The following is a 26,750-nucleotide window of genomic DNA, read 5'->3' as shown; positions in this document are numbered from 1 at the left end:
TTCAGTAGCATCACTTCCTTAGTTTTGATTTAGTGAGATTGTGAGTCGTTGGATGGGCCAAGGCGAGAGCTCCTTGTGTCCCAGTTTTATAAATGCCCCCCCCCCCCCGGCTTTGGATTTGACCGGTGCCGTTTTGTTATCGGAGCTTTCTGTTACTGCATGGTTTGAAACGATTTAACGAATGAGATGTGTGAGTATCCATGTGTGTTTGCTTTGTACGTGAGTGAAAATGTAGAAGAAAAACAAAGGTTGAAGAAAAGGGGAAAGAGAGTTTTGCACTTTGCCCTTTCCAACCCTCTTTGTGTCGGCTCCTCTCTCTCTCTTTCTCTCTCTTTCTCTCCCTGATCACTTCATTCTCTTGTTGCCAGTCAAGTATGTCTTTCTGTCCCCCTTTGTGTTTAATTTGAAAGCAATCTGTAGCCGTTTTCCCTCACTTTTAACCTTCTTTGTTTTGCCGTCATCTCTGTCTGCCTTCATCTGTTTTGTTTTACCAATTTTCTCCGTCTTTATTTTTTTTTTTTTTATTGTTTGACTATCAAACAACCCTCAGTGTGTTGTTTTTTGTGGTGACAACTAGAAATTACAGCCGCTCTACCCACGACCAACTTTCCAAAGGCGTGCGCTCTTCTCTTGTGGCCTAACCGTCCCACACAGGAATGAGTCACGGCTAAAATACTTGTCCACTTGTCCTTTTGACTGTGACAGAGCCAGACAGCGTTAAACCTTTTTAAACTGTTTCTGCTCTTATGAAGGAGGGTGCTGTTCATTTGTATCTCGGGAAGTGTTCCAATTCGCTGCATCTCAGCCCCTCGCTGCACAAGGCTCGTTCTTAGTGGGTACGGCGACGTTCTTCTTTTGGCCTGACCGCTGTAAGGATGCTCTGAGCTAGCATCCCTCTCTCCCTTTTTCTTCCTCTCTCTTCTTCCTCTCATCCTCTGTTCTGAGCTGTCACACTGCTGCTATCAGCTTTTTATTTCACATGGGTCAAGAAGAAGGAGGAGGAGGAGGAGGAAGATGGGGAGGGGGGGGGGCATTTAGGTTTCTTTTGTTACTGGGATTATTTGTTCCTTTATTTATTATATTTTTTCTGTTTCCCTGACGACTTCTGTGTGTTGTTGTCAGTCTCCACGGTAACCACTCGCTGTTTCTACGGCAACGGTAAGTTGTGTTCAAACATCTATCACTGAACTGATCCCCCCCCCCCTCCCTCCCCACCCACCCACGCTGAAATGGGCATTCAATACAGTAGTATGTACAGTACAATGTTAGTCTATCTGCTGATGTTAATGTCACAGGCCCCGCCCTGCAAAGCTACTGCTGTTATGTAACGTTCCAGCACACAACACAGTATCACAGGCACACACACAGACAGACACACACACACAGACAGAGAGACACACACACACACACACACACACACACACACACACACACACACACACACAGAGCATCCTTCAACAGAGTGGGTATTCTAGCAGTAATGTTTCCTCCACATGCCCGTCCCCCACCATGTCATTAACACCTCACCGGGAATGACCGAATGTAATCACCCTCCTCCATGCAATGACACGGCTATCCTCAATCCATCTAATTAATTCTCCATTTGGACTCAGTGTATGAACAATTAATTTTCTTGATCAACGATTAAAAAAAAGAAAGAAAGAAAATCAACAGAAATGATACGAAGCTTTGCTCCTCGGTTGCTCTGACTGGACGCAGAGCAAATAATGCTATAATAATTTTATTGATCTGCCTGCTTTTAGCATTTGTCAAATATTAGCCAGTTGGACTCGATGTGCATTTTGAGAAATGTGAGTTAAGACATCGCAGGTTCAGCGAGGGCGTTTCTCCAGGCTTTGAGTTCATGTTAATGTTGAGCGTGTGGCTAGCCAGCATCTGCCACACCGTATCGCAGACAGATAAAGGGAAGCTACGTCCATTTACAATATTCATACGTTAGTCCTATTGTCTTCAGAAAGTCCAAAATATTAGTAAATAACTCTCTCCCAAATCCCAAAAGCTGAGTGCTAAACCCGGTGCTCACAGCGCTCATCAAACTGCTTTGGTGCCTCCATTTTTGCTTTGATTTCAGAGCGTCAAAAAGCTGCCTTTTCTGCAGCCGCAGTACGAGTTTGGAGAGAACTCCAAGGATAAAACACTGTGGATTATTCCCAGAGGATGATATTTGATTAAATAAATCGACTACTAATTGATAATAATACTAATACTGTCGCTTTCAAACATCAGCTGTCACTGCTGAAGGTTTGTGTGCTCTCTGCAGGACGGTGTCTGCTCGGCCAAATAGTTATTTATGGCGGCGAGAGAAGCTTCTCTGTAACACCGCTGTACAACAACTAGTGGACTGAGTGTCTTTGTCCTCCCAAGAAGTCCAACAGAGTGAGACATCTTCCATCAAGTCGCATTATCTAGTTAAACTTTCATTCATGTCACATCAATGGTTTAAAAGGTGCGGTGTTACGGGCTCTCTGTAATATTCAGAAACGGTGCGTCGATAGCGACTCCAAACACTCGTCGTGTCACTGGAGATGACGTCACGATGTTTGAGACTTTGACAGAGCAGCTCATGTTCACAAAATATTGAATGAACTTTCCTCTGCGGTGGAATTACCACACTGTAATTATTGAAGCAGGGGCTGTTCCACTTTAGAGGAAGCCGCGGCGCTCTCGTCTCGACCGCCTGGACAACTTTCCAAATGTACAACCTAGACTTTTAAAAGTCTTTTGCGGTACCATTAAAAAATGAAGCTGGATTTATTTTTCTTTTCAAAATAAAAAGTCAGTTTAGAAACCATGCTGCTTCAGATGTTGTCCCTTATCAAATCAAGTGTTGTGTCGACCATATGCATTTCAAAACCGATATGGGGTTTACCTTACTGTGTTTTGGGTCTCTTATGCTGCCATGTTGTTTTTCTCTTTTTGGTTTGGTTTTCTTGTAGTGGATTGTCTGTGTACTAGTAGTAGTAGTCGTAGTCGTAGTGTACTGGTCTTAGTTTGTGACACACAGTTCTAATGCCTGGCATAGTGTCTCATGTTTATTTGATTTTCTCTCCTTTTTTGGGAATGAGGACTGCTCACTCTCTTTCTCTCTCTCTCTCTCCCCCCTCTCTCTCTTTCTCTCTCTCTTTCTCTCTCTCTCTCTCTCTCTCTCTCTCTCTCTCTCTGTTCCCTCCATCCTTTGGTGCTCTGTTTCTCAACCCCACCACATATAATGAGATTTTCAGGAGAATGGTCACCAAATCTAATTGCTTTATTTGAATGATGCACCTTGGGATTTATGTTTTGTTTTCAAACAGATAATTGTTATTGGTTATCTTTTTGTGTTGCTCATGTAAACGTTTTTTTTCTTTCCTCCTCTTTCTCTTCACTCCATCTTTATGTTCTCCTGTTTATTTATTCTTGTGTACATGGACTGGCTCCGTCTCTTTCCTTCTCACCTGCATCCCTTCCTCTTTAACGTTTCTGTCCCATCTTTGTCTCGTACGTGTTCGATGTGGGAGTGCTGCGATTGTTTTGATTGGTCTCTATGCTGCATCCGACGCTTGCTGATTGGCTGAATTCTTTTTTTTCTTTTTTTGGTTTGTTACTCACTCTTGGTCATGTGTTGCGCCCATATTTGGCTGCGTGTAATCTCTGTGTTATATGACTTATTAATTTTGTCAAACAAATGTTTTTTGCACCCCCCTCTTCTCTCCCTTGTATTTATTTATTTTGTTATATTTATTTTTAGGTATGTAAACCCCACAAGTTTGGTTTCATATGGAAATGTGACTTCATTTTGTCCTGGTTTTATTGTTCAGGCCGGACTGGGAGGGCAAAAGAGGGACGAGAAAGACTGAATGTTTATTTCAAAATTATTAACACTTTGAGATTTGCCTTCATATTCTGTTGATTTGCATGTGTTCCTGTCACCCAGTTTCAATGATTGCACATGACACAAACACGCTGTGCACACGCAGACACACCATCAACATAGGCTTAACTCTTCATTAGGGTTAACTAGTCAACATAAAACTTCTCGTGAAAAGGTCTGGATAAAATGTCACCGTGACGGAAAGGAAAAAAAAAAAGTGATTCATTAACTTTTACATTTCAAAATGTTTCCACTCAGACACCCGCGTCCGACAGCTCAGGCTAATTGAATCGTTTGCCGGCGACTTTGCCATTTGCGATGAGGGGAAAAATGAGGTGAAGCTCCGCAGAACCAGAGCGTGACTCACCGGGAGAGAGAGGCTTTAATGGTCTCCTAAATGGAGAGTGCGGCGTGTAGCGCTCTCATTCCTCGGCCGCTCTCTCCTCTTCTTTGTCTCTCCCCTCATTTAGCCAGAAGGTCATTAATCTTCAGGCTCGCCACACAGCCGGACGTAGAGCTCCAGCGTCGCGCTGGGGAGCAGCGCGCGTTATTATGGAGAGCTACAATCTCCTTCTCTTAAGACCCATCAAAGGAAGATGGGGATAGATCAAGGGACCGGAGTGTGTGTGAGTGTGTGTGTGTGTGTGAGAGCCTTTTGAAGCTCAGAGAAGATTATCAGCCATCTTGGATTGAAAGCCTGAGCATTAGACGGAAATGTCAGCCGGCGTGCGCGGAACATGCACACACACACCTAAAAAAAACAACCAAGAAAACATACAGAATGTTTTCACCTGTGCATGCCAAAGAACATGAACAAGTACAGCTCAGTTTTCCTTTGCTGTGCCCTCATCCCCCTTTACAATGAGTCCACAATGAGTCACCACATCTCTACTGGGCGGAGTAGACTGGCTTTTTTAATTGCATGATGACTAAAAATCCCCCTAACAGCCCCCCCCCCCCCCTCCATCTTTTACACACAAATAATGAACACTGAAAGAGTTAGCAGCCATGTCCGGAGTTAAGTTTGTTCTCTTCGATCACAGCGGTAAAGTGTAACACCAGTGACGTTTTAGACGTTTATTCGGTCACATGTTGGCGTGCGCGGCATTTTACACGTGACGCCAACATTTAAACCAGCTGAAGTAAGCATTGCCACAATAAAAATAAGGTTACGTAACGGACTATTGGTGCAGGACAGAGTGATGTAAACTACATGTTGACCTCTAATAACCTTCACGTTAACTGTACACAGATAATAGCGTTGTCACTCTCAGAGATGCACCAAGAAGTACACAAAAAGGGAGACAGACACGTTAAACTAAACAAACACACACACACACACACACACAGCCCTGTGATGGAGTTCACTGTGTTTCAGTCTGTTGCACTTCTTTGATGTCCTGTGTTGATTTGTGTCCCGAGTGCCCGTGTCTCTGACCGCCTGCTCCTCCGTCCCCCCCCCCCCCAGGTGAATAACGCCACCGCCAGGGTGATGACCAACAAGAAAATGGTCAGCCCCTACCCTAACGGAGAGGCTCTCAGCACGCTGCCTTACGGTAACGACCGCCGCACACACACACACACACACACACACACACACACACACACACACACACACACTTGAAAGCGTGTACCGCGTCATAGCTACACGCTGGGGGAGACGGATGTGAAATGCGTGAGGTGTCGTTAGCTTAACCCCAGTCCCCCTCTTCTTTCTTTTTTTAAGCATCTCAGCAGAATACTAAATTTGTAATAAATGGTTTATAACACACTACGATGTAGTTGCATGCAGCTATGTAGTGTGTAGTATTTGTTGCAATGACAACTTCTCCTATGAAGACATGTTATATATATATATAATGTCACCATATTGCTTACAGCTACATCATAGTGTGTTATAGATAGCTAAGTAAAAGTGGGAGGGGTTAAAATATAGTGTTGCCATCGGCGACCCGCTGGCAAACACTGTAGGATTGAATGCTCTTCGTCATCTGCCCCATATTCATCCCTTCCTCTCTTGTGTGACCATCAGCGGGGTGGAAATTGAGTCCCATGATGGGGGCCATGTACGGACCTGAGATCTACGCAGGTAAGGCCGCTCTCTATCTCCCTCACCCACGTTTTATAACCCGTCTCCACGGCCTACTTTGCACTTTAATCACTCTCCAATCTTTCAGTTGTATTAATGCACTACATGCCTAGCGTTTCTCCTCACTTTTTATCGATAGCAAGCCCTCAAGGCTGCAGTGGGACTGTTCCCCTTCAACTCTCTCTTTCCTCCTTAATTCATCCTGATTTCCTCCATTCACATTGTCCTTTTTGTCCCGCCCTGCGTCGTTACCTTTCCTCCCTAGATCGCCTGCTGACTCTCCTTTCTCGTCCTTCAGTCCCAGGGTTCCCATACCCCTCAGCAGCGGCGGCAGCCACCACAGCGGCGGCGTTCCGCGGCGCCCACCTCCGGGGCCGCGGCCGGCCCGTCTACAGCGCGGTGCGCGCTGCCGTGCCTCAGCCCGCCATCCCCACCTACCCTGGGTAAGAGCAGATACGCCGCTTATAAGCCGCAGCCGCTGGCTTCACGCGCTGCGGCGTAGCCGTCCCAGAGCCGCGGTGTGCGTTTTAGAAAGTCGAGATCAAGTGTTTTGTTCAGGAGCACCTCATGAATACCGATTTTCAGAATCATTTTTTTCCGGATCCTATTTGAGCAGCTTAACACGCTTCTCATGCTCACACATTATTCACTCTTCACTCTCTTCAGCGGTCCAACTGGCACATTGTCAGTCACTTCTCAAGGCATTCAGCAGCGAGTTGACACGCTGATGGGATTGCACCGTTGAAGGTTCATTTGAATAAACTCTCAGATACCCCCATCAGCAGATTAGCATAGGCACACAGCAAACCACGCTCAGTCGTTACACAGAAGCCGTCAGATTTGCTACCAATTATTCAAATGTACCGTGATCTGTTTTTTATATTTTTTTTGTCCCCCTAGTGTGCGCACTGTGCATGTCGATGCTGTGCTGTGATGATTGGCTAATGGGGTTGCGACTGCTACGATATTCAGATGAAAGCAGAGTTGATTGGTTAATGGCCTGGCGGCTGCTCACTGTGATGATAATCAAATGAAGCTAAACAACATAAAATAGGGAGGGTGGTGGTTGGGGGGGGGGGAGATACCCTCTCCATATCTGCTCCACTGAAAACTGCCATAAAGCGATCCATTCACGGCTCCTTTACTGCCCTGGTTTTCTGGTAGCCGGGGAACAACAGCGCTTAATGGTCTCATTTCAGTTCAGTGAGCTCAGCGTATGAGCCCCGCGAGCCCGTTGTCTAATGCTTCTGGTTTCAGTTATGAGCTCAAATGGAACTTGTATTTCCTCTGCATGCTGCATGGGTGTGAAATAACTACTTCTCTCTCTCTCTCTCTCTCTCTCTCTCTCTCTCTCTCTCTCTCTCTCTCTCTCTCTCTCTCTCTCTCTCTCTCTCCCCCTCTCTCCCTCTCTTCCTGTACCATCTTTTGTTTTCGACCTCCATCCACTCTGGTTTGTGGGACTGTGCACCGCTCCGTTTGCACCCCCTCCACTCCACCGACCCCCCCCCTCCTGTGCCCTCCTCCTCCTCCACCACCTCTTCCCCCTCTCCCATTTCCTCCTTCTCTCAGTGTGGTGTATCAGGATGGGTTTTACGGAGCTGCAGACTTATATGTAAGTAAACTCGCCTCCCACCAACACACCCTCTCTCTCCCCCCTCACGACTTTCTCCTGCTCTCTCTCTCTTTTTTTTAATTTTTTTTTTCCCTGCGGGGGTGATTCTGCATGAGCGCCCAGTCATGCGCTGCACAGAGCTGCCTGCATAAAGGTGAATGATGAAAGCTGTTTTTTTTTTTTGTTGTTGTGACACAAACGCAGCTTGGGTCAAAGTGGGTTTGCGTTAATTTAAAAATAGCCGTGAAATCGTAATGATAGGATGGAGGGTGTCAAACACCACTATGGAGGCTGCTCTGTGGGCGGATGGAACAGTGTGCGAGTGTCTGAAAAACAGTGTGTGCGTGTGCGTGTGCGTGTGCGTGTGTGTGTGTGTGTGTGTGTGTGTGTGTGTGTGTGTATCCAGGTTGACACCGGTTGTTTCTGTTCTCTCTATAGACTAGTGTTTCAGGACTCAGTCCTTAGTCCCAGATTGCCTCAGGTAGGGTCAACTCACCACCAAACCCACAGTGTGCATTGTTCTACTACCTCCTCTGATCTTCTGATCTGATCTGGAACATGTTGTCTTTTAGTTGTTTAAAAACAAAGTGACCACTGCTTTGAATTTTATTTCTTTACTTTTCTACTAACTCACTGAAATGTGCTGTCGTTTCCACTGTGGGGAAGGGCTTTGTTTGTTTGTTTACTAAACTACTAAATTGTATCAAGTGTGTATTTTATTTCCTACCAGTTTGTTCAAAAGAGAACCTGGTCTCTTTTGTCTGGTCACCTAGTTTTGGAGAAACTCTAACATAAAAACAGGAAAATTGGATTCAACCATGACGGTTCGTACTAAACTATAGGTTTTCTTGCATATCCTTTAAAATTGGATGCTACCATTTCACAGAAAGGGTCCAGTCAATGTTGGGATGTGAGATGTCCTTCAAGTTGAAGCGGAGACCACGGTCTCTTCCTGAATTAACCACTCCGATCCCTGCCGGGATGATTGCTGAAGCATGCGATCGGCTGCTGCATGCAGACATACTGTACAGTACTACTGCTCCATGTCCCCCTTTCCCTCCACTCACCCAGCAGGCCTTGATCCATCTCTCCCCCTAACATCCCCCGGTTCCTTTAATGCCGGGGTCTTTCTGTTGTGCTTTGCTGTGTGCTCTGCTCTGATCAGGTCCACATGCAGCAGCGTTTCTTTTGTTTGTTCCTTAGGTTTAATTTGGCTCATGCATGCGGCCTCAGTGCGAGGAGGTGCTTTTTATAGTCAGCATAGGCTTGTGTGGGTGTGTTTGTGTGTGTGTGTGTGTGTGTGTGTGTGTGCGACTCTTTTTTCTTTCTTTTTTTTCCATCTTCCTCTCTTTCTTTTTTTTTTTCTGTCTCCAGAATCCACGTGAAAAAACCCCACAAATATTAACAAATGCAGTTGTTTTTGTCATGAATGTCTCCACTAGAAGTTGTGAGTCCTTTAGTGTCCTCAGACTGTAGGCGTCCTCTTGACGTATGCCACCGTTACTAGAATCTTCTCTCCTGTCGAGACAATGAGCTTTTCTATCTACGGCCTCAGCTGTGTGAACATTTTGTCTTCCACTGTTTTACCTCCCCGTGTCCCTTAGTGGTAATAATACAATCTAACTCAACCTCGACAGTCCAATTTCCTCTCTCTGTCTCACTGATAAAGCTCTGCTGTCCCACATCCAACACCACCCCCGCCTCTCCCCATACAGAAATGCAATATACTGACACATACTGTAATTCATTCATTTATTTATATATATGTATATGATAAACAATTTTGGGCTTACATACAGTATATGTAAGGAAATGTTATTAGTTATTTTTTTTACTGAATACAAGGAAATTAGAAGAAAAGTATTTAAAAAAAGAATGTATTTTAATGTTATTTTCAAATTGTATCTTTGAATTGTGCATAACAATATTACAAACAGTAACAACATACAGTAATCATGGTGTAGAATCTATAAAATAGATTTTTTAAAAAAAGAGGTACTCACAAAAATGTGTACATTCGTAGCACTTGTTCATAAAATAATTAAATGTCAGTATATTCTATCTCTATATGCCCCCCCCCCCCCCCCCTTCCAACAGACACTCATTGACACACCTTAGCCTGGGTGTCTTCCTCCTCTCAGCCATATGAATTAGTTCTGTTGTGTGTGTGTGTGTGTGTGTGTGTGTGTGTGTGTGTGTGTGTGTGTGTGTGTCTTTAGGGAGGCTACCCTGCTGCTGCTGCTGCCGCCGCCGCCGCCGCGTATCGATACGCCCAGCCGGCGGCCGTAACCGGAGCAGCCGCCGCAGCCGCGACCTACAGCGACAGGTGAGGTCAACCCCGGACACAGAAACACGCCACACTGTACAACACCAGACGGTCAGAAACCAGCAGAGGTTTCCTTTTAGCCGAACTGAAGGATAATCTAAAGAGAGAATCCCAGGCCTCAGGATTAATACTTAATGCCTCGGCTCTTTGATAACAGAGAGACGATACCGGTTATGGAAGCACTGGATGTGTGAGAGCATTCATGTTCAGTGGCGCCGCACTAATGAACGGATACAAATGGAAGAGATCAGAGTGAGAGCCGGCAGGACTTTAAAGGTAGTCCTGTATGTCAGGAGAGGATTTATTCATCTCGACGCACTACTGAGGCCGTTCTGGAAAGGGTCCACCTTTTTTGGGGGAGAACAATGCTGAGTCAGTACATCTGAATCATCACATGTGCACCTCTACAGGGGACCTTTCAGTTGTTTTTTAAAATAATTGAACAAATGTGTAATTTCTTGTGTGTTGCTAGTTATGGCCGGGTGTACACTACAGATCCCTACCACGCTTTAACTCCGGCCGCTGCTGCCTACGGAGTGGGAGCCATGGTGAGTGACCCCCCCCCCACACACATGACTTTCTGTTATTGAGAGGCTCTGCCCACTTTTGGCTATTCTTTGGATCCACTATTTGACTTTGTGTGCAGTCTCAATGAATGTGGATTTGTAGTCCAAGTGTGGACCACATTTTCTAGATGAACTAGATTTCTATTCCCGACGATCTCATATAGTTGTAACTGTTGTCCCCTCTGTCTCTTTCAGGCCAGTTTATACCGGGCAGGATACAGTAGGTTTGCTCCTTACTAAAACCGCAAATCGCCACCGAGGAATTTCACACATCGCTCCAAAAAACCCTATTTTTTCAAGCTCTTTGTTCGGCAGCAGCTCCCCCCCACCCCCCCACCCCACCATGTCTCTGCAGGCGGACTATAGTGACGACTCGTGTGTTTTTTGTTTTTTTTGTCTTTCTCTTCGTGGCGAGGGAGGTCATTCGCCACATCATACAACTCAAACTCTGTTTCCGTACTCTTCTGTGCGTCGCTGACGTGGAAATCAACGACTAAACTGCCAGGGAGCGTGTCCCACACCAGAGAGCTGCAGCCCGCTACTTTGAACTACGGGGACACAATTTAGGACGGTTTTTAAAACACTACGGGACCTGGAAGGAGAGAGACTGCTGATCCTGTGTGGTCCTGCACACCTTTTCTTTCTTTCCTACAAGTCATTTGAACTTAGAATATATACACTGCCCTATATACACACTCACATTCAACGCCAAGTACACGGTTTCCTTTCTACATTTTCCTTTGGTGTCGGTATGCACAGAATGATGCCACGGCGTCGCTGTTGAAGGTACTGATCTTTTTAAACACTACGTTGACGTAAAGCGGCAGCCCTGTACTAATGGTGTAATAATGAAACTCTGGACGGCTCCATTCAGAAGATACCCGATACCAGCCTGAGGGAACCGGGAGAGATCTGGTCCACAGAAACACTGCATGGGGGGGGGGGGAAATGCCTTTTTTTGGGTCATTTTTTCCAACATTTCACTTTCGCCGAATTTAAAAGGAAACACAAGAAGAAAAAAACAACTAATGTTGAAAAAAAAAATTCTAAAAGGGGGAAAATGACAAGGAAAAAAAATGGAGTGACTTTTTTTTCTGCATTACCTCAGTTTATCTTTCGTCTGCTTAGTTTTGCTGCCACCGATAAGAATTTGCATAGAAATGTCATTATATGTAACGTGGACGAACTGTCCACTGTCTTCAGAGACGTTCACTTCTCTTTACCTTTTATTACTGTAACTGCAACACTACGATGGGACGCGGAGTCATCTACACTACATTTGTCCATTATGAGAACTCAGTGCCCCCCCCTCCTCTCATCCTCGATCTGCTTCTTCCAAAAAAAAAAAAAAAAAAAAGGACTCGGCCCCGTTTCCTCTGGTGTCTCCTTAACCGCCAGACATTCCAGCCGCGGCGGCGAAATGACTTCGTCAGACGGACGAAGAACCCATCGAAAAACTAGATCTAGCAGATCTGAAGCAGGAACACCCACGCAGGGAAACAAATCATCTGCCAGTCAGCCAAATGGGAATCCCTCCTGGCCAATTGAGATATTTCTGCTTTCAGAGCTGCTCCGTGTTTGAAACTCAGCAGAACAAGCAGATCCCAACAGATTAGAACGCATCGGAAACAAAGAGGTTGCAGTCATGTGATGAAGTAATGAGAGTTTCTCATTTTAATATTTATATTCCTTGTTTTTTTGTTTTTTTAACGCCACATGTCCACATGATTTTTGGATTTTTAAACCCGTCGTGATGCTCTCTGGGATTGTTCGGTCCGGATGGTTTTAACGTCTCTGTCCTGTATTTATCACATCTCCGTATACTCTCACTATGTTGTTATTGATATTATTTGCCTTTTTTGGTTCCAAAGATTTTCTGAAGAAAGCACATTTTCTTTTGGGGTCCTGATGCATTTCTTAGTTTTGTGGTTGATACATTTTTTTCTGTGCCTTTTTTATTTTGTTATATTTTTTAATCTGTATTTTGAAGCCATTGAAGCAACGTCTACAAAAAAAGCAAAAGACAGAGAACAGCAATTTCGGGAATGCTGACCCACACACAGAGAAAATGTTTAAAAAAAAGAACCCGGTTAAATTGAATTCAGTTCACACACTCATTTATTGGCTTTTTTTTGCTTTTTAGATAAAGCACGAAACATGCTGTGGAGTGCGGAGGCGTTTTTGCTGCAGACAAGGGAAATCAGAGCAGATGGAGTCATGAGGGATATGCAGAAAAAGTCTGGAGCGGATATTTTGTGTTACGTTTGCCATTAGGGCCGAATAACTGGCAAAGTACATGAGGGGAGACATCCACAACAATGTGGAGCGCGCCCTGTGGCCCAGCGGCGGCCACCTTTTGGAACAATGAAAAAGCGTGGGAGGTTAGTGGAGGGACGTTGTGGCTGTGATGGTGAAGGTGAGAAGCTGAGCCATTAATCATGAGTTGACAGGATAACAACGTCCCTGCTGTCTCTCCTTTTCCAGGGGGCACTGACAGTGAGGGGGGGGGGGTAATGTTTTTGTATGATTGTGAAAACTGTGTGCAGTAGGTCCAATGAGTATTTCTGACACGCATTACCTCTTCTTTTTTTGTCTTTCTTTTGTCTTATTATTCCTTACAAGTATTATCAGAAGTGTTGCTATGCATGCTTTTGTGAGAGAGGAAGGGCGTCAGCCAGAGAACCCTTTTTCATTGTAGTGCATGAATTTCAAATCATAGTGCTGGAGGAGGAAGATGAGGAGGAGGAGGAGGATGGGGGGGGGGGGGGGGCTGTTAACATAGCAGGAGGAGGAAAGGACTCGGATGTTATGGGATGCGAGGGGAAGAGAGAGGTAGAGAGTCCGGGGAGAGGCGAGAGGGAAGCGGCCATGTCGCTTCACAAGAGCCGCTTCGGTCCCGCTTCAACAATCCGGGTTATCGCCGCTCTGCGCCTCTGTAGCCGCTGCTGTGATCACCAGCCGTGTCGGGGATGTGCGACGTTTAATTTGGTCCGTCTAGACCCCCCTCCGTGGTTTACTTTTCTAATGACAATAAAACTAAGGAACATCCACTTTAACGACATGCCCCCCCTCCCCGCTAATGATAATAATGCTGTAAAATAGGGGGAGAGAGAAGAAAGTCACGCGCGCAGCGCTGCGTGAGGCTGGTGAACGGGCAGCAGCTGCTACCACGCGGGACGGTGAACCGGTCCGTGCAGATGTTCGTTTAGCGGAGTCTCCACCTCGCGCTGCCCGGTCGAGACAATCGTTATCGAGCAGCAGCTGCGGTGACTCCGTGTGGGGTCTAATTGGAGCGAATCTCTTATGGAGGGCTGCTGGAGCACACGCGCACACACACACACCTACACACAGTCACGCACGCACACTATATAGAGCAGAGGTTCTCCTCAGTTGCTGACCCTGACTTCCCCCCCTCCGCACTGTGCTCGAGTCAACCCAGTGGGATTTTTTGTGTGTGTGTGTGTACAGGGATCTCATGAATGAGTTTGAATTGCATGTGGATTATTTTTTTGTTAAACGTCACATGCTCTTAAAAGCTCATTTATCCAAGTGATTATTTTTTTTCCCCAATAAGTGACATGTATTTTCTCACAATGTTTTATTTTTTGCCATCCTTGTGTTTATTCTCTTCATTATTATTGAATGTATATAATAAATAAACTGTTTGGTTTTTATACTGGTCTGTGAGTACTTATTACCTCCGCTCCATAGCGTGACGCTCCCAGCTATCCGCGTTTTGGTTCCGGTAACCATCCTGGCATTTCCCTCCCACACACGTGTAACGATCATCGTTTTCTCTCCAGTGTTTGGCTGGGATGAGTCTACCCAATCAGGAGAGAGACTCCCCTAAGGCAGAGGAGCTGAGCGGCATGTTGCAACCTTTTGATTAGAGGCCAAACCAAGATTCATTTCTCACACTGAGCACAAACTTCTTTTTCCTCCTCCTCCTCACCAGCCAGCGCGAGTCAGGTGATGGATGGAGGTAACAGCGATTAACGCCGCTCGGCTGGGTTGCACTGACCAAAAGAAAAAATCTACTGCGCGATAAGCTCTTCCGCCACCTCCCAACTTTTTCATCGCTGCCAAGGGAGAGGGAGGGATGGAGGATCTGGAACAATCTTTAATTGCATCTGGAGTTAATAGCCGTAAATGGGCTGGATGTGGCGGGAAACCTCATATCCCTGCTAATTGCTCTAATGCACAAGAGGCCAATTGGCAATTTGATGGCATGCGCTCTCTGAGTAATTGAAGTTGGGCTAATTGGAAGAATAGATTGAAGGCCGTATGATAAGGGGGGGGGGGGAGATTGTATCAATTGAAGTGGGGATTTGACTTTGGTGGGTGGCAGAGTCACTACAGGCCACATAACAGGCTGACTCCAGTCGAAGCTATTCCTGTCGTTGGATTTAAAACATGTTGTATTCTCTCTACTACTTAAATTATTTCACAGGCATGTGTTATTCTATGGTGTTATATTGTCAGGCCTTTTCTTTCAAACAGTGAAAATGTAGCAGTCAGTTCGGACTGGTTTTGTCTTGGTGCGTCTAAACACTGCCCCCTGGTGGTTAAAGTGAGCTACTGCACCCCTGCTCCCTGAGTGGTGGTGGAGCCTCCCTGTCCTGCTGCCATGGCACTGACTCTCATTCAGAGCTTTTGGTGCGCCATCTGTGCAGTCTGTGAGTGGGGAGACACAAAGCTTTATGGCAAGCGCATCATTTATAGATGCATCTTTTATTTAGACCACCCGCACGTGTCATTAGAGTAGAGAGCACCGTGTTGCTGGAGAGAGCCACACCTTTTACGCCTCGTATATCTTTTTTTATATGCAGGCGGAACACATCCATTGTTTTGACTTGACAGAACCCAGCGACTGTGACTTAACTCTGAATATGAAGACGTTAATCAGTGATGGCACGAGTCTACCGCGCCGCTGACGGGTCTCCTGTCCCATCCTCCTCCTGTGTTGTCTCATCTCATCTCATCTCCCTTCCTCGCTCCTCTCTCCTCCTTTCATCCCTCCTCTCTCCTGCTCACAGAGGCCTCTGCCCCGCTCAGCAGTTTGGCACCTTCAGAGTGACAGTTTCACGCCTTCTCTATCACCTCTGGGCTATTATATACCATCTCAGACACTCACTCACACACACACAGTCATGAAGACTCCCTTCTACTAAGCATTTGATGTGGATTTCCCACCAGAATAAAGCTGGACTATCTGCACCCACCCAGCCTCCACGGGGAAAATCCAGCAGATGAGCCATTCTGCTGAGTCTCTTTTTTTCATTTTATTTTTATTTTTGGGACAGAATATTTTACATCCTACTGGCACATTTGAAATAAGAACTCATATAACACTAAACAGAAAGTATTTACATTTGCACAAAAAAAAAGGTGGAAAAAACGTGCCAAGTACAGATTAGTGCATGAGTTACCCACAGTGTTGTGTTATCTATCAGTGTGTGTAAGAAGCAGGCATGAAAAATGATTTCAATCAATATTCATCATAAGGTTCCAGGTAGTTGGTGGTCTGCGGGCGAGGAATGGTGTAATCTCTGTCGGGGTCGATTTCCTGAAACACACACACAGAAACATATAAGCACACATTCATCACGGCGGTGCAGTTCGTAAGCTGTGATGAACTGAGCGTTCATTAACCTTACAATGTAACTTGGCTGTAATTGCCCCCAGCAGGGGAAAAGGTCACGGCTCTTAATTGTAGAGTCTGCAAAGTCAGATTGTTAATCCTAATGCTTTATTACTCACTGTCACGGAGAATTCAGACTCGTAGGGTGATCGCAGAGATTGCTCAGTCCTCCTGCCTGAAGGGAGACACACGATCCAGTTAGCTCATTATCGCTCCATTACGTGCTGTTCGTCATGAAGGAAGGCGCACTTTGAGAGCTGAGTCGACAGACAGTGGGAATCACTTTGTAATGGTGGACATATGCTCCATGTTAGTGTCTTTTTCTCTTTTGTTCGCTTGTAGAGTCTTTTTTTTTTTTTTTACATTTTAGCTGTTATTTGTACAGGACTTGTACTTAAAAATGGCCTTAAAAACAAGACTGAAGCAAAAGAAATAACACATTTTTGCCATTTCAATTCATAAGCAGAAAAACAAACCAGTGCTTAACTTGATCTCAGGGGGTTTTGCTGCTGCAGCCTTACTTGGACTGGTATGACCGCTAGCTTATAGCGGCTAATGTTTGCTAACGTTAGCAAACTTCAGATGGATATTATTGTGTCTGATAGTAAAGTCAGTTTGCCAACTTAATAACTCTTCTCTTGTCGTGCAGTCGTTTTATCATTTGCTATTTATCCATAATAGTCACTTGTGGCCACAGTTCAGAAAGAAGCTACGTCCTGGTCGTCTAGTTTTAAAGTTAGTAACTCAAGCTGGGCTCTGGTCCTGTCAGGCTACATTCCAGTTTCTCATTATTGTATCGGTATCTACAATTAATATGATTTGTTATGTGACATTATTCCTTGAGGCGTTATTGTTCTTAGACCTGAAACAATTCATTTGCAACTGTATGATAATTGGTTAATTGTTTAGGTAATTTTCAAGAAACGCTGCCAAAAACTGATCTGTTGTGTTCTGTTTCGGCTTAAATCTGAATATTTACTGGTTTTATTTATCATCTGTGAAATTAAAGGTGCTAAATACGAGATTGGGAGCATTTCAATTGCCTCTCAAACGGCTCTCAAAATGGCGACACCTGAGCCGGCGGCTAGCAGCTAACAGTGCAAACATCAGCAGCAGTGCTGACAGAGCTAACAGTGTTTACCTGAGGGGGAACCGGAGCGTGGTTGCTATGACGGCGTTATCAGCTGTAACCGTCATACGAGAGCCGTGCAGAGCGGTGGCATTGAGCTAACCAGTGGGGTACGCTCACATGCACTAAAAGCACTCGCGGTTGGCCCGGCTATGTCAACAAAGCAAGGAGAAGCTCAGATTACAACACACACACACAGAAGGAGAGTGACTTCATTCTCTGCTCAGGTAGACATTACTCCACTATATCTTTACATAGATAATAATTGTTAGCTGCTACAGTAATGCTCTTAATCCTGTTTATTGCACCTTTAAGTATCTTTTGTTTTTTATTGTTGGTTCGGACCGAACAAGCAATGTGAAGATGTCACCTTGTGATGTGGATTTTATGTACCGAATCTAAATTAATTGCTTAATCGATTGAGAATATAATTGTTAGTTGCAGCATTAATCATTTTTATACCCCTCGTCCAGCTTCGCCCCTTTGCACGATTCGCAACCTTTCAGTTGAGCGCCTCTCTGTTTGGCCAATTGAGGAAAACTTCTCACCTCTACTCTTCTCACTATCACTCTCAAAGCTTCCGTTTTCTTTCCCTGCCTTCTGGCTGGCCAGTCCTGGGATGTCGGCACTGGGGCTGGTCCAGCCTGCAAAGCTCAGCGGAATATCCTTGGACTTGGCCTCCCCCCTGCAGAAGATGGCGATCTGGGACAGCCCGTGGCCCATCAGTAACACCCAGCCGTTCGCCACCAGGGCGATGGAGATCACCGGGTCATCCCACCGCGGCCGACGGTCCACCTCACGGTTTCCCCTGACGAGCATCGTGATCCACACCACCCAGATGCAGGCGGAGAGCAGCAGCGTGAGGCAGAGCAGCGTGGCCCGTGCTTGGCCCTGCTGGCGGGCGGCCCCCGTGTAGCTGTAGCTGTGCGTGAAGCAGGAGCGGCACAGGTAGTGCAGGGAGAGGATCAGGCTGACCGCCAGCAGGCACAGCACGTAGATCTGCAGCATGACGAATTCCTCCTGGCTGTACTCGCAGGGCTTCTTGTCCCGGACCAGCACTACGATCAGCCACTGGGTAGAGATGATGACCTGCACGGTGAAGAGCCCCAGGGCCAGGGCGGGCTCCCCCCAGCCACGGGCCGCCGCAAAGCCCAGCAGAGCGAGGCAGCGAGCCAGCAGGCAGGAGAAGGCCAGGGCGAAGAGCACGCTGAAGAGGAAGAGCCTGGTGGGGCAGGTCTGAGGGGTGAGGCGGATGATGAAGGAGAAGGTGATGGCAAAGATGCCCGCTGTGGCCAACAGGTACATGGACATGCAGGCCACCGTGCCGCCGATGCTGCTGCGCTGGTTCCTCGATGAAACGCAGATCCACAGGGACCAGAGCAGCAGGCCAAGGAGGAGACACATGCTGAACAGGAAGCCCGAAGAGGCCAGGGTCTCCAGCACGATACCCCATGCTGCCCGGCGGTCACACAGGTACCTGTAGATTTGGTTCAGTTCTCTTCCGCAGCCTGGCACGCCCTTCTGGGGCGTAACACTCGAGGAAGGAGAGGAGGTGGTTGTGTTGTCGGTTGAGTTGCCGTTGGTTGTCTGGCATAGACAAGTGAGAGAGACGTAGAAGAGGAGGACCAGGGGGAAAAGGGGTTTGTGCATCTCGGATAAAAAGGCCATTTTCATGTTTAGTTAGTAATCCACTTGGGGATCCAGTCCTTCCTTTTAAATGTCCTTCGATAAAGAAGACCTTTTCTCCTGAGACAAGAAGCACAAAGAATTTCAACAACACCAAACTGAAGTACACGTTTTCCTTAAGCACGTTAACATTGACTGAGGGCACTAAAAGCAAGCGGGGGTGAAATGGATGACAAGATAACACAAGAGGTCACAGCGTGGAAAACAGAAAGAAGGGGAAAGCGGTTTGACAGCATGAGTGCAGGAGGAGGCAGCGCATAAACATGCCAGAACAAGGCAGAGGAGTGTTCGACCAACGTTGAGAATGGAGGGGGGGGGGGGGACGACTGCAACATGGAGGTGAGACATGAAAGGTAACTATTCTGCTGCATCAGCTCATAAAACTGCCACAGACAGACAGGGACACACACACACACACACACTGGGTTTACATGCAGTTCAGATTGGAGGTGAGAGATATTCACTCCTGATAGCTGATTGCTACTTCCTCCAGTCTGTGACTGAGCCTTTGTTTGAGAATCAAAGACGACCTTTAGCAGGATTATCACTCAGTGAATATGACCCCGGACGTCAACTTTGCCCCCACACTGGCCTTCATTTGTGTAGGTCAAGTTTGAAAAACAATGGCTGGAAATTGCACCACTTAAGGAGATTACTTCTAAATAGCCAATTATAATCGCTGTTATTAAACAAAACTGATAACACAGAGTGCCCAATAATTCAAGAAATTGTATTCTTTTATTTAAGGAAAATAGATGTTTAATAGAATACATGTTTGGTGACTATGACTTAAACTATTAAAGGTAAATCACAAAAAAAAGAGGCCATCTTTAAAAAGAAAAGAAAAAGGTGAACTTACCTTTTACGCTTTGGGACGTGAGAGTAAATGCTTCCAAATCCCACCGCAAAAGTCTTGATTTTTGAGTTTGGTTGGAAGCGTTGTGCTAAACTGGCGGCTTAATGCGCCTCCTCTGCTGATGCCATATCTCTGCCAGCCCCCAGGAAACAGAAAGAGGGCAAGATGAGGACGAGCGGGGCGCGATGGAGCCACCCGGGGACAGAAGATTGCTTTTCTCCTTGCATCAACAGGTTGGGTAAGAGCAGAGAAACTTGCACCCCTACTCACACCTTCCTGTCAGAGCCCTCTTGTCTCCCTGGGTCCCTCCCTCACACTATAGGTGGGGCCCACACACCTGGAGCAGGATGACACACTCAATCACCCACAGGGAGGGAGAGAGTTCACTCCTCCCTGCGTTATGAATCCATTTCCCGTAGGAATTTGCATCCCGGATCTCGATAACGTGCGCACTTTATGTGAAACAAAAAATGGGGGGGAGAGTCTCTTCGTCGTGAGGGAGTCCAGCTGACTCATCCCCAGTCTCATCGGGATACAGTGCAGAACCGGCCGGTCACCGTAGTTACTGGCAAATCACAGCAACAACATTTAAAAGTGGCGAGTTAGCCGCGGGGGGAGAAGTGCTTTCGACTGTTGTCTTTTACAAGTCCATACGCAACACCTCATCTCATGCCCGTACAAGTAAAGAGTCTACAGGGTGTGTTCGCTTGAATTGTAAACTCACTCTTCAACTGTAAAGTCACTCTGCAAAACACAGCTTTGTTTTTCTAATCAGCAAGCTTGTTTGCTGCAGGAGCAGAGCGTATGCACATAGAGTATGTCTATAAAAGTGTGTATCGTATGGGACAAGATCAAAGTCTGTCTACTGAAGACTTCAAAACCCAAAGTCTCCCCGATGTGTCGCCTAACACCAGGGGAATTCAAGCGTGACGTCATGTGTTTTACGTATTCCACCCAATTCACACGAGTGAAACATTTGCGTACGGATTATCCGTCACTCACTGTTTTGAAAGAGCAACCGTAGCAACCGGAGTGTCTGGGAAAGGTTGTTGAGGGACAACGGTGTTAAAGGACATCGTGACAGAAGCCACGTGGTGGTTGTACAGTTCCAGAGCTTCGTTCTATCAACCTTATTTCTCTTTGGGATCTTTTGTGAATAGCAGTGTTGGACTGTTGTCTGTCAGCCTGTTGGGCCACGACTCTTAACAACTATTGTATGAGTTGCTGGTGAATTTTGAACAAACCTTAAATGAATCTTACTGACTCTTAGTGATCCCTGACTTTTTCCTTGTAATGTAATTTTCTCAACTATGGGATGGATTGCCGTGACATATGTTAGACACATTCATTTCCACCTCAGGATGAACTGTAATAACTTGGGTGACCCTTTAACTTTTTCATCTCGCACAAACAGGTCAAAATTTCAATTTGCCCTATTCCTTTGGTTCATGATGTATTTTTTTCTAGGCCAACCAGGAAGTTATTATCGCACTGGTTCCCTCGTCAAAAAGCCACTGGGAGTTTTTCATTGGATTTTGGAGTATCGCATGTCTTGTTCAGCAAGATCATCTTCGCAAATGAAACCACTTATACGATGAAGCGTGAATGCATTTGGCAGAAGTAAAAAAGCCAAAGTTAGGCTATAAACAAACAACACCACGGTCACATGAGTGTTGTATACACAACAAGGCTGTGAAGGTGGACTACAGGCGGGATGATGTTTTGTAGTCTCACTTAGCCACTTGTTAGCAACCGCCTTTTTAAAGCTAATTCTCTTGAGGGGTGATAACTGACATGTTTTATGTTAAAACCTCTTAAGCTTGTGTTGACCTCAGAGCTCATTTCAGCTATCAAACCAAAAATCCATTCCAGCCTCAGGTGTGTGCTGTTTTTAACGCTAGTCAGCAAATGTTAGCATGCTAACATGCTAAATCAACATGCTGACTGAACCATGCTCATGTTAGCATTTAGCTCAAAGGTTTGCTACTTCTAAATACAGCCTCACAGAGCTGCTAGCATGGCTGTAGACTCTTAATATACAGTACGTAGGGTATATTCTGTAGCGTGAGCGGCTCCTGCCCCGTTTCTAGGCGGGGAAGTCTTTCGCACCTAACATGGTGGTAACTCCGTCGGCTGTCCCACCTGCGAGGACATACGTTCCTCTTCTAGGTGTCGGAACAATACCGTCGGCCTTTTATCTCACCCCGTAGATACATCGTTAGGATTTCGGATTAATTGTCTTCTTGAAATTCTTTTACGGCTAATGCCCTAGGCGTTCTCAATGGGATGCAACCCATAGCACACTGCTAGTTATGTACATCGTCTATACTTTGCTATTGCCCATTGTGAACATTCACACCCTTTTATGACTAACACGGCTAAGTCTTCACCCAGGGAACTGAACTTACCTTAAGCTCCAAATGGTAGCTTCAGTCGTCACGTCTGGATCTCACGGTTAACGGACAGGGGAAGAGGGTTAACTTGTTCTAAAGGATCAGAATACTTTGTTTGGTCTCAGACTCTTACAAAATGTCAGGCTGTATTTTTATTTAAGTTTTTCTCACAACAATCACATCACAAACAATTTCAATTCAATGAAACAGTTACAGTGACTCTAGAACTAATTCTAACTCTCCTACAAGAATAGGGTTCTCCTCTTTATCAGTTTTCACTGATTTTGCTATGAGGCTTAATCCAGTCACTCTCTGGAATGCTCTTCTTGCTGCTCTGCTCTGCTGCTTTTATTCTGTTCTAAAGCTGGAACCTCCTTCAGGCTCATGCGACACTCACATGAAGCCTCCTCTCTCTAAGTCAGACACAGAAGGTAACTGGCTTGATCCTGTTCAGACGAGGAAGTAGTGTATAAGTTTAGAGTGACTACTTTATATAAGGCATATGCAGTTTATATGGTTAATCACATCTATGAAAAAGTAAAACAAGTTATAGGTTTAATCACTTCAATCAAAAATGAAAAAGGTTTATAGGATCAATGGTTATACAGTGATTCAAAAAGGTTACAGGTTATAACAGTTACTTTTATACTTTCATACTTTTCTAGTAGAAAATAATTATATTATTCTATATAATATAATTAACAGAGAGATAAAACATCATAATCCCTAGGACTTACTGTTTGATTATTGTTAGGGGTGTGATGTGTGAGCTGGATCTTATACTTATTATACCAGATGATTTGTTTTCCTTGTGAGATGAGAAAGAACACGGTTTCTTGTTGATGCCATGATTTGTTTTACTTGTCCTACAAAGAGCCACGTGGGAGTGTGTCGATTTCAGGAAGCCTTAAAATGAGCGGCAATTATTATTAGATGTGCTCAGACAGCATTGGAGTCAAGAGACAGAAGGAAATGTCATCAATTTGAATTAGAGGACTGCCCGGAAACATTGGAGAGTTTGCTTTCATGTTGTATCTCATCCTAGATCCTTATTAGTGGTATTAAATCATGATTGTTTTTTGTTTCCCTTTGTTTGACATATTTATTGCTTGAGATAAATTCCAATTCCATGGCTTTCATCTTTCATGTAGGTGTTCCAGAAAAACAACACGGACAACATGGTTACTATAAATATACACATTTTACTGCAGCTATCAGGAAGTACCAGTTCACAGTACATCTTCTGTGGTATTGTGCAACACATAACATACAGTATATGCCTTTGTTTTCTCTAAGGAGGGACGTGGGTTCAGATAGCAGCAAGGAGAGAGAGAGAGAGAGAGAGAGATGGATGGGATAAAAGGGAGTGGATCCTCCGTGATCACGTGAAAGTGCATTGTAGCTCTCCTTGCATCCCCTTGGTGTTTACAGTACAGTTACAGTTGTGCACGTGGAGTACAAAATACAATGCAAAACAAAAGTGGGAGGATGTACAAAAGGTAGGATGGGAGACAAGGTTCAACGCTGAGAACAAAATATTTACATTTTAATAGACAGCTAGAAGCAAATACAAGCTAGTGTTTTGCTTGCGTCCATTGCCGTGGGTTGGGGGTGGTGGGTGGGAGAGAGGGGAGTCCGAATGAGGAGGGGGGGAGACGTCGGGAGAAGACTATCATAGATGGATGAAGGGAATACGGTATGTGGGGGTTTTATTTTTCTCGTCTTCTCATTCCAAGTATATTTATATATATATATATATATATACTATAAAAAAATATCATATAATCATATAAAAATAACATCATGATTTATGCTCTCCTTCCACTTAGTGGAGTGAGGCATGAGGTAGATAGACGAGAGGGCATTAGGGGGTTCGCTGGCAGTCTTATCGTGGCGTGCCGAGCTGGGACAGAGAGAAGGCAGGGCGGAGAGGGCCGGACGGAGGAGAGGTGCACGCAGGCGAGGAAGGCGGGAGGCAGCCGGTTTAGATGATGCCGTATTTGGCCAAGTCGCTGAGCTCCATGTCGCCGAAGGCTTCCCATGGGCACACCACTGTGATGTCTGTGCCAAGGCCCTCCATGCCGGGGATATCGTCGCCAAAGCTGCAAGGAGAGAAAACAAAAAGAGGTGAGCGGCCTGAATTTGATTGTTTGGATTGAATACAAATAAATATATGTATAAATGTAATAAATGTTTTTTTTGTTTACCCCTTCTGGCCTGGCTTCGGGGCTTTGCTTTTGAATGTACGGGTCTGCCTCTGCTTGAACTTGGGTGGTCCCTTCTTGGGTGTGGTGGGGCCGGCCGATCCACCGGGGGCCAGGGCGCTTCCTGCAGGGGGGGCGGCGTTCATTTCTGCTGAGGGTCTCTAAAAGAAAGGCGACATGTGACATCAGACGGCGATCACAGTTGACTCCTGTGGCTTCCGCTGTCCTCTCCTCTTTTGTCCTCCGCCCTTCTCTCTCTCTCTCTCTTTCTCTCTCTCTCTTTCTCCCTCTCTCTCTGCTGCCCTCTGTTAATCCTGTTTCCTTCCAGCCCTCAATGCCAATCAGAAGAGATCATGCAGATTAGTTTAAATAACCAGATTAGCTCTAATCCCACTCTGATCCGCAGCGGACTAATTGCCCTACTTGAACAACAGGGACGCCATGTGCAATGGGACCTCTGACTTTTCCATTAGCTCTTCAGCTCTGACATTCAACCACTGAATGTTTGATATTTAAGATATATCAGGATACTGTTTACTGAATTACAAACTATTCCACCGCATCTGTGAATTTTTTTCTCTTGCTGACCTAATGAGGCTGCATCACAACACATGTCACGTGTTATTTTCTGCACATGGACCTGCTTACGTCCCGGTTTGTCCTGTCCTGTCCTGTCCTGTCCTGATCTCGTCCTGTCCTGATCTCCATCCCAATCTTAAGCAGGCTCCTGTCTGAGCTCTTGTTCTCACCCCCCCTTCCTGTGACATCTGACACTGTAAATCCTGGTAGGGCAATTTGACAGAGGCAGAAAACACCGTGCCATGGCACGTTGTGTAACTCGACCACATGTGCCCCCCGCAGCAGCAGATCCAGTGGGCCGGTAGTGAGGGTCACAGAGTCTGTGGAGCCGCTGCCCAACATGTTATCAGCCATCTGCTGCTGTGCCCTTAAAGTCAATCCTCTTTACACCGGGCATCGGAAAATACACACACCTGTCGCCTCCTTTTAAGTTTCTACTAAATGCCTTTCAAGAGTCCTTCTTTTCTGAACTACATCTGTACTTCAGCCTCCACACATCAAGTAGAACACATCATAGTTTTCAGTCATTCCTCTTCCTGGCACCAGTTTACAGTTTTAGATAGCAATGCACAAACGCAGACCTGCATTAAATCCTTATCATCAAACTCTTAAGTGGTCCTCATCTGAATTCTTGCATTGTCTGAGTTCAGTGCCGACATTTTACCTTCAAGCAGTGCACAAGTAGTTTCTATTACCATGGCAACATTATAAAAGCTGTTATGATTAAAGTAAAAGTCCTTCATGAGTCAATAAGGTTGTTCTCACCTGTTGTCACAGATATCCCGAGAGGCCACCGCCGATCTCTGCTCAGAGAGATTGCTTCTTTTCTTCTTATGTGAATATGTGAAGCGTGTTTTCTGTTTTGCGCTTTTATATCTCCATCTCTAATCCCCACATCCTCCTCTTTCCAGTCACATGGGCTCCCCCACCCCCCCTGACTGTCCTTGTTCCCATCATGCCACCCTCCCCACCTGGGAGGCGGTGCAACCTAATGGGGAGACAGCGTCAAAGATCTGGAAGGATCTGATCGGGCTTATCCCTCTAAACCCCAGCTGTTATGAGCCGTGTTGTGAGGTCAATGTGAGATGCTGCTTTCACGTGTAGAGCCACAAATAAACAGACGTCAAACTCTTATTAGAGTACAATTGTAATATGCAAAAATATAGTCTTTCGTGACTTTGAATTTGATTGAAAAAGGGAGCTTAAAACGAGCAGTTTTGTTCTTTCTGTAATGCAAATTGCATGTTGGTGTATTCAAGAACATTTTGAGCACTTACAGTACTTGTGTTTTGATGAATCACTGCAATAATGAGGTTTTAGCTGTGAGCTGAAGAGCCAAGCTGCCTGACCTCTCTTCATGTTAAAGTGTTGTTAATCAACAACAAGTGTAGGTGACCTCCCTCTCTCCCCCATCATGTGTCAAACTAAATGAATGAAGCGCAGCTGAAGAATCGTCGTCAAACTGAACGAATAGCTGGTCCAGCTGCCTTCGACTTCATGCCTCTACATAGTTACTTAAATCTTCTTTGGACGAGGTGAAAGAAAATCCTCACACACAACTTAAACTCCAGTATTTTAGGAAAGGTAAAACTACAAGGATTCAAGATTTAAGACTATATTGGAATATACCTTGCCTGATCAGTACAGTACATCTAAACTGGTGTGATATAATGATTGAAAGTTGTCTCGTAATGATTTGGCCTCTGCGTGTGGAAAATGTTGATTTACAGGGAGGATACCGGATTAGCTTGTTTGGAAGCGGGACAAGAAGGCTCCTGAGAAAAAGCCATGACACAAG

At 45.5% G+C, this 26,750-nt stretch overlaps 3 protein-coding genes across 6 annotated transcripts in view; 1 reads left to right on the top strand and 2 right to left on the bottom strand.

Annotated features, from left to right (window-relative positions):
* The window catches only part of LOC137878295 (RNA binding protein fox-1 homolog 2-like), a 42,486-nt gene extending 28,348 nt beyond the window's left edge, over positions 1-14,138 (top strand). For 2 of the 4 annotated variants that reach the window (XM_068718554.1, XM_068718556.1), the window contains 7 exons: positions 5,340-5,427; positions 5,904-5,960; positions 6,259-6,403; positions 7,530-7,572; positions 9,792-9,898; positions 10,371-10,446; positions 10,660-14,138. In XM_068718554.1, the coding sequence (XP_068574655.1) occupies positions 5,340-5,427; positions 5,904-5,960; positions 6,259-6,403; positions 7,530-7,572; positions 9,792-9,898; positions 10,371-10,446; positions 10,660-10,704 (561 nt within the window). In that variant the 3' untranslated portion in view covers positions 10,705-14,138. Of the gene's footprint in view, positions 1-5,339; positions 5,428-5,903; positions 5,961-6,225; positions 6,404-7,529; positions 7,573-9,791; positions 9,899-10,370; positions 10,447-10,659 lie in introns of all 4 variants that reach the window. The other 2 variants (XM_068718553.1, XM_068718555.1) reach the window with 1 other exon arrangement.
* Positions 14,139-15,727: 1,589 nt separating this feature from the next.
* On the bottom strand, positions 15,728-20,120 carry LOC137878414 (G-protein coupled receptor family C group 5 member D). The gene is made up of 4 exons (XM_068718712.1): positions 19,780-20,120; positions 17,783-18,980; positions 16,225-16,280; positions 15,728-16,030 (listed from the first exon to the last, which is right to left on the bottom strand). Exons 2-4 carry the CDS (start codon positions 18,906-18,908, stop codon positions 15,953-15,955), a joined length of 1,260 nt encoding a protein of 419 aa, XP_068574813.1. The 5' UTR covers positions 18,909-18,980; positions 19,780-20,120; the 3' UTR covers positions 15,728-15,952.
* A 3,260-nt stretch (positions 20,121-23,380) lies between these two features.
* On the bottom strand, positions 23,381-25,783 carry pde6hb (phosphodiesterase 6H, cGMP-specific, cone, gamma, paralog b). Its single transcript, XM_068718702.1, has 3 exons — positions 25,718-25,783; positions 24,377-24,534; positions 23,381-24,271 (listed from the first exon to the last, which is right to left on the bottom strand). The coding sequence occupies exons 2-3, from the start codon at positions 24,517-24,519 to the stop codon at positions 24,154-24,156; spliced, it is 261 nt and encodes an 86-aa protein (XP_068574803.1). The 5' UTR covers positions 24,520-24,534; positions 25,718-25,783; the 3' UTR covers positions 23,381-24,153.
* Between the last annotated feature and the right edge of the window lie 967 nt (positions 25,784-26,750).

Source organism: Cebidichthys violaceus, unplaced genomic scaffold, assembly GCF_023349555.1.
Source record: "Cebidichthys violaceus isolate CVI_PGR_0920_01 unplaced genomic scaffold, fCebVio1.0.p SCAF_23, whole genome shotgun sequence".
Classification (NCBI taxonomy): domain Eukaryota; kingdom Metazoa; phylum Chordata; class Actinopteri; order Perciformes; family Stichaeidae; genus Cebidichthys; species Cebidichthys violaceus.
This window is presented reverse-complemented; position numbering and strand designations above follow the sequence as displayed.